The sequence below is a fragment of the Setaria viridis genome, chromosome 6, assembly GCF_005286985.2.
Source record: "Setaria viridis chromosome 6, Setaria_viridis_v4.0, whole genome shotgun sequence".
Taxonomy (NCBI): domain Eukaryota; kingdom Viridiplantae; phylum Streptophyta; class Magnoliopsida; order Poales; family Poaceae; genus Setaria; species Setaria viridis.
The window spans coordinates 29,271,308-29,283,304 of NC_048268.2; the positions used below are offsets into that span (position 1 = coordinate 29,271,308).

General features: G+C 42.6%; 1 protein-coding gene across 1 annotated transcript; it reads left to right on the forward strand.

The window, feature by feature from the left end:
- The first annotated feature begins 5,765 nt into the window (after positions 1–5,765).
- On the forward strand, positions 5,766–11,010 carry LOC117860318 (AP2-like ethylene-responsive transcription factor At1g16060). The gene is made up of 7 exons (XM_034743588.2): positions 5,766–6,156; positions 6,262–6,344; positions 6,461–6,469; positions 6,584–6,672; positions 6,781–6,905; positions 7,000–7,076; positions 9,997–11,010. The coding sequence occupies exons 1-7, from the start codon at positions 6,008–6,010 to the stop codon at positions 10,707–10,709; spliced, it is 1,245 nt and encodes a 414-aa protein (XP_034599479.1). The 5' UTR covers positions 5,766–6,007; the 3' UTR covers positions 10,710–11,010.
- The last annotated feature ends 987 nt before the right edge of the window (positions 11,011–11,997 follow it).

The window sequence follows — 11,997 nt, forward strand, 5'->3', positions numbered from 1 at the left end:
TCTGAAGCATGTCTTGAGGCCGTCTGTGGCAATTCAAGTTTTGGAAACTGGAGCCGCATGGTCGCATACTTCACAATTTTTCAAGGCATAGGAAGAGCCCTTTTCTGTTTAAATATCTGCATCAATACAATACAGTGAAGACTGGGGAATGTGTGATCACAGGTCACATTGTTAAATCTAACGCTATCCCAAACGTGCATATATTGTAAGGTTGTTTGCGCTGGCATTCGCCTTTTGGCAATCGGCATGTTCGATTGTATCTGACGTGTATAGATGAAGTCAAGAAGATAAAGGCAGGGTGTGGTCGTGTGGACAAACATGGGCGGTAGGTTTGTGTTGCTGTTGCAGATACCCCACCTGAACACCTCAGTTACTTCCGGGGCCTGATGTGTACCCAAAAAAATTATAGCAAATTCTAGAAAAAAATCATGATTTTGCTAAGACATGTATCTACATAATATCTACGTAAAAATTTCAAATAAAAACTTGATCTTGACACAGATAACAAAAGAAGAAACCAGACCTAGTCGAGACTTTCTTGGCGGCGACAAGGGTTTTTTAGTCTTCCTTGACAGTATCTGGTGACATGCCCAAAAGCTAGGTTCCCTCAGAGACCACCGTACAATGTCAGCACAGCAGCAATTCCTAAGTACCACGCCTGGACCTTCTGTGTGCAGTGTGCACCCATCACCCATGGAATGGTGGAATCAAATCTGTTGGTTCAGAAGTTGTTTCCACAGGTTTATCGCTGATTCGCTGCCTCTAACCTAGGATCCACTATGCATAGCTTAGCTATTTTCATAAGCAGCTAACCCTAAGCTGTCGAAAAGGCATCGTGCCATCATCTTACCTCCTGCTTTGACCCCTGCTTTGAAGTGCAATTTATCTTATTACCCTCATTATTCTAACCTTGTGATTTTACCCTCAACTATTCACAAGTCATTATAATTTTGCCCTTATTTTTTATGTATTTGCCCCTGTTTTGACCGTTGATTAGGGGCAAAATCGCATTGACTTGTGAATAGTCGAGGGCAAAATCACAATTACACTTCAAAACTGAGGTAAGAACACAAATTCCCCACTCCAAAAGCTCAATGGATATAGAGTATTCCGAATCATAAATCACCAAGCTGGAATATTGCTACATGCGTGCAAAAACTCTCTCACCTGTCATTTCATTCATCCTCTGGCCTACTACTGCTGGCTTTGCCTCAAATATCCAGCTGGTCCTTGAATTCTTCAGTACATTCCAAGATGTCCTTTCCGTAGATGAGAACAAAGGCAGACATATGTTGTTCTCAGACAAAACAGTTCTAAAAGGAAAAAAGTTAAACGTCAGTTGATTAGACATGGATTAGTCGCATGGTAATTACGTTTAGCCTGGAGATCATACGCAATCGCACATTGGCGTTTCTTGCACGGGGCAACTGAGCCAGCTCGATCACCTAAAATCACATTAACTTGTGAATAGTTGAGGGCAAAATCACAATTACACTTCAAAACTGGAGTAAGAACACAAATTCCCCACTCCAAAAGCTCAATGGACATAGAGTATTCTGAATCATAAATCACCAAGCTGGAATATTGCTGCATGCGTGCAAAAACTCTATCACCTGTCATTTCATTCATCCTTGGCGTACTACTGCTTGCTTTGCCTCAAATATCCAGCTGGTCCTTGAATTCTTCAGTACATTCCAAAATGTCGTTTCCGTAGATGAGAACAAAGACAGACATATGTTGCTCTCAGACAAAACAGTTCTAAAAGAAAAAAAGGTCTAACTTCAGTTGATTAGACATGGATTAGTTGCATGGTAATTACGTTTAGCCTGGAGATCATACGCAATCGCACATTGGCGTTTCTTGCACGGGGCAACTGAGCCAGCTCGATCACCTAAAAGCTACCAGAAAAATTTCGTCAGGGCTCTGGTCAAATTTGCACGGTTTCTGCTCTCACAGAGGCGATGGAATTCAAGGATCTCGTTCTGTCTGCGGTTCAGTGTGATGGGCACACGTACGTGATAGGTATATGCGAGTCATGAGCAGCTGGCCGGTGACACGAGCAACCGCCAACCACGAACCAGAAGAGAATTCTCCAATTCAGCTGGAGAGAACTCAGAATTCTGCTCGATTTTCAGTAGTGTTTGGATGGGGACTAGACCGACCGACATCATGGTCCCAGAATTTTGGGACGTGGTTCCGCGCCATCAACGGCGTAATGACTCGGGTGATGGGGCGCCATGAGGTGTTTTTTTTTTCTTCGTCACAAGCGTGTTGTGCTGTGAAGTGCCTGAAACTAGAACAGGTCCAGGATTGGCTGCTTAGATGCCAAAATTAATCTGCAGGCCGAATTGCTGCAGCTAAAGAGTTAAGGTGATGGCCTGAAGTCGCTTGCTGCGAGCTTAATTGAATTTCATAGTTGGTGCTGGTTAGAGGTTACTGCTTATAAATACAAGTGGCTATTGCTTTTGACGGCGAAAAATTCAGTTGGAGGTTGATCGGATCTGCCATAAAGTTGTGCCCACGATGCCACAAGATAATGATGGCCGCATATTCATTCCTAGCTTATTTTGTTTCAGAACATTTAAGTAAATCTGGAAGGAAAGAAAAAAATAGGTTTCTTTCCTCTCTTTTTATCCAGTTGTGTTTCCAGCTAGTGAGTAAAGAACGAACTGTCTGAAGCATGTAGAGGAATAAACAACGGATGCACGAAGGTGAGAAGAAGATCCTGACCATCATGAGAAAGAGATGACTAGAAATAGGCCCGCCAAACCTGAAACGTACTAGAATTTCTTCTATACTTGTGCTTGACTGCTTTCCGAGGTCCACTGAGGAGGCTGGCCATAGGTTAGTGATACCATACCACCATATCTTTTCCATGAGCAGCTTGGTCAGCTCCTGTTGAACAGCACTAGGAGAACACAGAAAAGCTCGCCAGGATCTCACGCAAAGATTGCCAAACTGGGCGCACCTCTTATTCATTTTTTTCTCCCCGTTTTCTCTATACCCCTGTTGCTTCTGCATCAAAATGAGAGGAAAAAAAAGATGTGCAGGGTCAACCGTTTTAATTCAGAGACCTTAAAGCTCTTAAGCCAGTCATCGCGTTCAGAAATGAGCTGCTTTCAGACATCACTGGAAGTGACGGCCGAAAAGCATCCGAATTCACGATGGGTCAGAAAACCGGTGCTGCGACCGCATGCCAACACGACCTCTACACGCGTGAAAATGAGAACCCGGCGCGCTGCTGCTCCTATTTGATTGACCGACCATGAGCGGCAGTAATCGGTCTCGCAGGTTCGCTTGAAGAACAGTCGCTCAACCCCCGTCGTGAAATTTGGCTTGAATGAACTTTGACATCTTGAAATTTCTGAATCAGGTACCAGCACCTTTCTGTTTTTAGTGTTTTGTGTTTCAGCGAGGCACGAACGGGCCTTCCATCTTGGACCCGGTAACCCGGGTGCGCGGCGGCACTCATGGTTTGACCTCGCCTGTCAAGGCTCAGTAGTGGCTTGATCTGTGGGATCGGCAGTTCGTAATCTGCAAGCCGTGCCCAGTTGCCCAATTCATGCTCTTGGCGTTCAAGCATACCGGCTGCAGAACCATTCGCTTACCGTTCGTTTAGTTTAACGACGGTTCTGTCTTTTTCTTTTTGTCAGTGTTTCTTCCAACCCTGGGACCTTTTTTTCTGTGTGTCCTGCCTGACACAAGATCGATGGCGACATCGGTTCCTGTACTGTATTATGTACCACCCAAAGTCAAACCAAACACCGCCCGAAAGTAAGAGGGTCCACCAGTTCGGGTAATGTTTAATACTAATTAGTAACAAACGTGAACTAATTATAAAACTAATTGCATAAGTCGTAGCTAATTCGCGAGACGAATCTATTAATCCTAATTAATTCATGATTAGCACATATTTACTGTAGCATCACATGATCAAATCATAGACTAATTAGGCTTAATAGATTCGTCTTGCGAATTAGTCTTCACTAGTCCATCAACCCGGGCTCCCGCATGGGCTAATGTTTTTAGAAGCTATTGTATTTGAAAATTATTTAGAAATTAAACTCCTAACTAATAATTAAAATTGTTTACCTACTACTTTTTTATTTTTCAATACTTCAACATAATACTTATATAGATATGTATGTATCTTTGTCCAGTTGTGATTGATTTTTAATTAATAATTACTCTATGCACGTTTTTATCCATATTCGTACTTTTTCCATTTTGCATCACACCTCCAATCCTCCATACATTATGTTTAGCATATAAATCAATATTTTTCATCGATTCCTCACATACATGTATAAATGGTCTAAATGGATGCACTCATCATGTGTATATACTTTAACTTAGTATTTTTATATTAACAATAACATAAATAGGTAATTTAGAATCATATATTAGTTTACTTTTTGATATTTCTGTATGATGTACATGAAGATAATTAGATTAATATTTAGGTGTTTACTTTATGTTAGGGTTATTTTACACACGTGGGTAACATAGATAAAATTTTAAAATGACATTTTAAGTTATGCTTTTATAATGATGTGTATTAGTAAATTGGATGAAGACTATGGGGTTACTTTAGATTATTTTTTATATTAGCTGAGCTCGGTAATTTAGATATAGGTTTAGAGCTCAATTTTTGAATATTTTCACTGGTGGGTAACTTTTTAAAAAATATAATAGATCAATGGCTATGATTATTAGAGTTTACAGGATTGGCGTTTGATGTTTTTAATTTTTATGAGAATTTGTCTCTTTTTTCTAGCTTCTCTCGTGGGAACTAATGCGGAGTCTCCAATGGAAAAAAATGAGACTACATTGCGACAAAACTATTACCATAAGCTACCTCTCGTTCGTTAAATATTCGAACACAATACTTATGTAGATATATACTTAATATCTTCATCCAATTGTGATAGATTTTAGTTAGTATATAATATTTTCAACCACATTTATAATCTTTAACTTTTTACTTTACATCGCAGGTATGCGTTTGAATTTGTTTAATGAACCCTAAGTTTGAGATACAATTTTAGCATAGAAATCTATATTCTCATCACTTTATATCCTTATAAATGGTGACACACATCATGCGAATAGACCTTAATTGTTATATCGTATACCAATAATGAAAGATATAGACGATTTAGAATCATATATTGCTGTATATTTGTAATTAAGGTTATTTGATTCAAATGTAGGGTTACCTCATATTATTTTTAATAATAGCATGTGTGGGTAATATAGATGCAAATTTAAGGGTTACTTTAAGTTTTTTAAGTAACAATGATAGGCAATTCAATTGCAAATTAGGGAGTTATTTTAAATATTGTTTATAATGGCATAAGTAGGTAATTTGGATGAAGATTAGGGGTTACTTAGTTTATTTTATATAATGGTAGATGTGGTAATTTATATATAGATTTAGGGGTTACTTTAGGCTATTTTTATAATGGTATAGGTGGGTAATTTTTTTTAGAAAATATAATAGATCCAATGGTATAATGATTTGAATCTATCGATTGATGGTCGGATGTTTTGCTTTTTTGTGAGAATTTCTAAAATTTCTCTCTTTTTCTAGAATGTCCACCTATAAATCCTAGGTGGCTTCACTGAAAGCTTCAAAAGAAACCTCTAATTAGTAATGGTAAGATTTATGCAATTAATTTTATAATTAATATATATTTAATACTCCTAATTAATATTTAAACATTCGACTAAACTTTGGTTCGAACAAAGAGCCCTCAGAGTAACCAAGCGGACACGGGAGGTAGAGAGCAGCTGCCGCTGCCGGCTCCCTGTTTCTCACCTCATCTCGTTGGTTGCTCATTTGGCGCCGCTCGCGTTAACCTGTCCCCGAGCCCAACTAATCCCGCCGCCGCATCACACCTCGCCTGTTTAAAACCCCTTGGATTTCCATCTTTGGGCAGCTAGGGCCCTCACTTCGCGACGGACTGGCCACCCCGCGCGACGCTTCTCTGCCTCTGTGTCTGCAATGGCCAAGCCCCGCGCCCGCCGGAACGCCGCGCCCGACGAGGATCCCAACGCCGCCACGGGCGTCCGCGTGACGAAGCGGGCGCGGAGGAAGAGCGGGCCGCGGGAGAGCCCCTCCCAGCGGAGCTCCGCGTACCGCGGCGTCACACGGTAACCAACCACGCGGGGGCGGCTGGCCGGCTGCCCTGCCCCCCGTGTGCACTTCCCTTGCCTGATGGGTGTGGTGGCTCACCGTCACCGGTTGGTGTGGCGCAGGCACCGGTGGACGGGGCGGTTCGAGGCGCACCTCTGGGACAAGGACGCCCGCGGTGGGTCCCGGGGCAAGAAGGGCAAGCAAGGTTGGTGCTGATCGCTTCGCGATCCCCTCTATCAGTCTATGCGTTCCTGTTCGCGACTGACCTCTCTCTCCTTCCGCATGCCATCGCTCGGTGCTTCTTCTTCCGCGGTCGAGCAGTTTATCTCGGTGAGCAAGCTCTTCGGTCTTGACACGACACCGGCACCGCCGGCCGCGTCCCTGGTGGTGTCATTGGGGGCTGCCATCTAACTCTTCCTGCGTTTTCCCCGGCGGCGTTTGCAGGCGCGTACGACGACGAGGACGCGGCAGCGCGCGCGCACGACCTGGCGGCGCTCAAGTACTGGGGACCCGGCACCGTCCTCAACTTCCCGGTACGCCCGCGTCCCAATTCCGAAACCAGAGCTTTTCAGCGCAAACATGCAGTGCAGCCAAATCCGACTCCGAATTTTTAAACCGTGCGCCGGGAATGTGCCCTGCAGCTGTGCGGCTACGACGAGGAGCTCAAGGAGATGGAGGGGCAGCCGCGGGAGGAGTACATCGGCTCGCTGCGACGCCGGAGCAGCGGGTTCTCCAGAGGGGTCTCCAAGTACAGAGGCGTCGCGAGGTACCAGCAAAAACATTGCTGATTGCTGGACTGATGGAAAATGCATCGGTTAATCGATTCAGAGGTGACACATTCTGGCTCCTGTCCTGCACAGGCATCACCACAACGGGAGATGGGAGGCGAGGATCGGGCGCGTCCTGGGCAACAAGTACCTCTACCTGGGCACTTACGGTGAGTACCATTTCGATGCTATCCATCTATTATCTTAATATAATAATGTTAAAAAAAAACCACCACATTCATCAAAGGGTCTAGAAATTACCACGTTAATCGAAAAAGAAAAGAATATATGCCGTTGGATTTTATAAAGATATAACATTCTAGACTAATGAAAAAGTCTATATCAAATACAATTTACAATAAAAATAAACAAAAATTAATTGGTCAAAGAGATATAAATCTGGACTGCTGATTATTACGTGCATCGATCTATCATAAATCTGCAATCATAAACATCCGGACATAATGTCACCAAAGACAAAATCTAACATAAAAACACAGTCTGCCTACCAACTTTGGAGTCCGTAGGATAGAAATTTCATCTCCAATTACTACTACCATATAAGTGTCCAATTATTTACTTTGTATAGATAAAAGAATAATCCTACCGGAGCCGTGTATAGTCTTGATCGTCCAAAAACTTATCTTATGTAATACATCCACGATAAACAATGGACGGCATTTCTAGACTACTCATAAACTCACGATGCATGGGTATATGATACAAGGAATAATTGCAACTTAATTATGCCAAAAAGTATTAGAAATGTTGGTTGATGGGAGTGGATTAAAGGTAAGGAGCATGAGCATGCATCGGATAATTAAAGAGAGCTTGCTGATATGAACCGGAGTGATAGACGATTTTACTTCTGATTCAAGTGTAATGAGACTATGTAGTTGGGTCTACGCGGAATATAGTATTTTATAAAAATTTACGGGACCTGCCTAAAAATATATTAGTTCACGTAGAAAATATGAGAAATTCGCATATTCCAAAATGTAGGAAAATATGCCCACAAATTTGTGTGGGCCAACATAAGAGTTAAAAGCCACTATGTTCGCTCCAAATGTCCAAAATTATCATCTGATTCAAAAAGTATATATGCTACACGGGGGTCATGGACTCATGCCTGTTTCGTGACATGATGTGCCAAATATCTTTTATCTTAGGATATGAAGCACCCTTGATAGGTAAGATAATTTCAGTTTCCATAAAGCATGCTGAACTTTTATTTCTTGAAAGCAAATTATAAAATATAGTGCTTATTGACTATTCTAGAGATTTTTCTCTCGAGATGGTTTATTACCACTTATTCTAAACTTGCTTCTGTTTATTTATCGTTCTTTTTATCTTGTACAAATAAACAATGTAGGAGCCCAATTAGGATACGTAAAAGCATTTTACACAAAGCGAAGATATTCTTATACTTAAGAACAAAGTACACAAGTAAAGGCTAGAAATAGAGGGAAGCAACTTCTCTGCAGTAATGCATAGTGCAATTGGATCACGGACACGTGGATCCGGACGAATCTATTAGTGACCCAAAGCTGCAGCTCACTAGTGCAAAGGAGCCCTGTCCAAATTAAGCAAGGCAGGGCTCTAGCTCTAGCAAAAACATTCTAATCATACGTAGAAGATAGAAATTTGGGAGGATTTTCTCCAGCTCCAGCTCTAGCTCTATTTTCTCCACGTACAATAGTGAAACAACTCCCTTGAGCTGTTTCTAAAATGAACAAGAAAGCGGTGAAGGTAGAAAAATTAGCTTCACTACTTATCAAAATGCGTTTCTAGAATGGAGGATCTAAAGCCTCCTTAGATGGGGCCTAAAAAATAATTTCAGACTAGAAAGCGATAAGAATTGCTTCACTTATTAGAAAGGGCAATAGTAACAACATATGATGATTAGGGCCATGACAATGACAGCTTGGCAATGCAGCCATGTCGTAGCCATGACATGATCCCAACCCAGTCACCGGATCAAGTATCACCCTACATAGCTTACAATATCCCAATCATTGGGGCATATCTACAGCGATGATAAAGAAATGTCAAGAAAGTGATTCTAACTATTAATTTTGTTAGTATACATTGAACCATTAAACTAGGTATACTTCGCCAATCAAGAATCTAAAAAGATATTCTTAATAAAATGTATAAACATTGACTAAACATAGCCATTTGCATCCATTTATTTTGAAACAAAACATCACAATATTAGTATAAAAAAGCTAGCTACCTGCGTGCGCGAGCCACCTTACTAGTTTCCGCCCCGTTTGGATCGTTGGAATTGAATTCCATCATAATAATCATAATTTAGACACAAATTAATTAAGCTAATATAATTGTATGTGGAATATAGTTGTATATTATAGTTGGTGATATGGGAGAGATACTTGTATGCTGCACTTCTACTATAGAGAAGCGAGTCTAAGAGCGTGCTATAAGAATTGAATTCCATTCTAATAACCATAATTTATAGAATCAATTTCCATCTCCCACCCCATGAATTTAAGATAGGCTTATATCTAAACTTTGGAAAGTTGTGGAATGCCACATTCCAACATAAATTAGCCTACTCCATTAAATAGATTCCAATTCCTTGGACCCAAACGGGGCCTAACGAGAATATATTCCTGTCGTATGAGTCAGCATGGGTTATCCAAAAGGCAGCTGTGTGGTGTTGTTACTGGATAGGTGGCTTTCATGATTTCATCTTCTGAACCCATAGGGGAAATAAACAGCTTTTGTTTTTGAGACAAAACATATGTATAAACAACTTGAGATGCAGATGCCCCTTCCACGCATTCTGAAACTTTGCTGATGTGTTGCTGTTGGTTTTTAGTACTGAAGTCAAAAGGTACGATCTTTACAGAGGACGTGTCCAGATTCCAGAACAACCATAATCTTAATTCTTAAGTCTGAAGCTGGTTTAAAGTGCATTCGATGGTTCACTTTAGTCACTAAATAAGCCATTACTGTTTTCAGCTGTATCTCAAAGTTCTAATGTAAAGTGCTCAGATTTTAGGTAGAATCAAAAAAAATTTGTTACAAATTAATGACTCCTCAATTTCGCACGGTTGTACGTGACAGCAACGCAAGAGGAGGCGGCGGTGGCGTACGACATCGCGGCGATCGAGCACAGGGGTCTCAACGCCGTCACAAACTTCGACATCGGCCACTACGTCAACCACTGGCACCGGCACCGCCGTGGCGCCGGCGGCGGTGACAGCCTCGGCGCGATGGACGCCGCCACCCCGGTCGTCGTCCCGTTCCAGCTCCCAGACGACCTGCCGGAGCGCCCCGCCGCCACCGGACTCAACGGAACCATGGGCGCCGCGGACTTGCATGATGGCGAGGACCAAATGCCGCACCACGCGTGTTCCTTTCTCGGAGACGGCGCGCAGCTTGCTGACCAGGTGGGCCCGCCGGCTCACCACGCGGCGCCCACGCCGTCGGCGCTTGACCTGCTGCTGCAGTCGCCCAAGTTCAAGGAGATGATGGAGCAGGTTTCAGAAGCTGCGGCGATGGCGGACGGCAACAGCAGTTCATCGGCGGCGGAGACGTCGTGGGCGTCGTCGTCTTCGTCTTCGCCCCCGCAGCCGTTGTCGCCTCAGCGGCAGCCTGAGATCAGCGGCGGCAGCACGCCGGCGCGGTGCAGCTTCCCGGACGACGTGCAGACGTTCTTCGACTTCGAGAACGAAACCGACATGGGCTTCACCTACGCAGAGGTTGACACGTTCCTTTTCGGGGACCTGGGCGAGTACGCGGCGCCCATGTTCCAGTACTGCGAGCTGGACGTTTGATCTGCATTGGACGGCTGGCGTTAATACACCTTTTCTTTCTTATATGCAATGAGAGCGGGTACCAAATGTTTTACTCCTACGGGGGTCCTACCCAAGTTGCAAAAGACCAAGAGATAGTAGTATTTAATTGTTTCTACTAATTTTCTCACTTCTGTTTCAAATAGCTAGAATGGGGAAAATATTAGTTTTTTTGCCAAAAAGCTTGAGGTGTAGAAATTCACATATAAAGAAGCCAGAAAGGATTGACATTGGATGTCAAAATATACACACATTTTCATTATTTAAAAAATAAATTATCACATCTCATATACAAGGTTGCACATGTGTATTTACAGGGAGCAGTGAGTGTGCGTACGTGTATGTGATTGTCTGCATTTATTTGTATTGTGCTTTGAAAAAAGATGGAAGAAGAAGTCCAATGCCCCTCAAATTTTGATTAAGTGGAACAGATTAAACAACCGATAAGATTAAAGAAAATTCAAAGCTACGAGATAGCATCACCTCTTTTGCATCTGATCAGAGGACGCATTATTGGATGGTTTCCCCGTACCTTTTCCGTCGAACCTATTTGTCTTTAATTTTTGCTAGTATATGAGAACTGCTCCGGTACTTCTTTTTTAAAAGTTGCATGAATTTTAAGCAAACTAATAATCAATTAACTATACAGAACTCCTCTGGTACTCCTCTTTTTAAAAGTTGCACGAACGGCATTTCGAAGCGAAGCGACTTGACCTTCGTTGCCTCTAACTCCCTAATATTATATTCTTCGCCATCCACTAAAAAAACTCAGCCATTTCACTAGAGATAGACGTTAGGTAATTAACGATTCTCGTGGGCCGAGAGTAGCAAACCGCGATGACTTGGGGGCTCTAGATTCCGTGTGCTGGATAAACAATGTAGTTTTAAACCTCATTAGACCCAATTAATAGGTCCAACTTATAGATAAATAAATTTAATATTTGGGAAGATTACATTCAACATTTTTTGAGAAATAAATTAACATTTAAAAATCCTACATTCAATATTTTTAGAAAAATAACTACTTTCAACATTCTTCTTGAACTATTCCACCATTTCACTAGAATGGATTCAACATCTATTACCAGCAGGAAAAAAATCTGTATTCTTCTCTGGCTGCGGCAGCATGCACGGCGGCGGGGGCAACCTCCGGCGGCGGCGGGGGCAACCTCCGGCAGCGTCGGGGGCAACGCACGCGACAGCTAGAGGCAGTGGTGCGCGCCCCCGCAGCGGTGGAGCTCGCCACGACGACGGGGGGGTCAACGGCAGC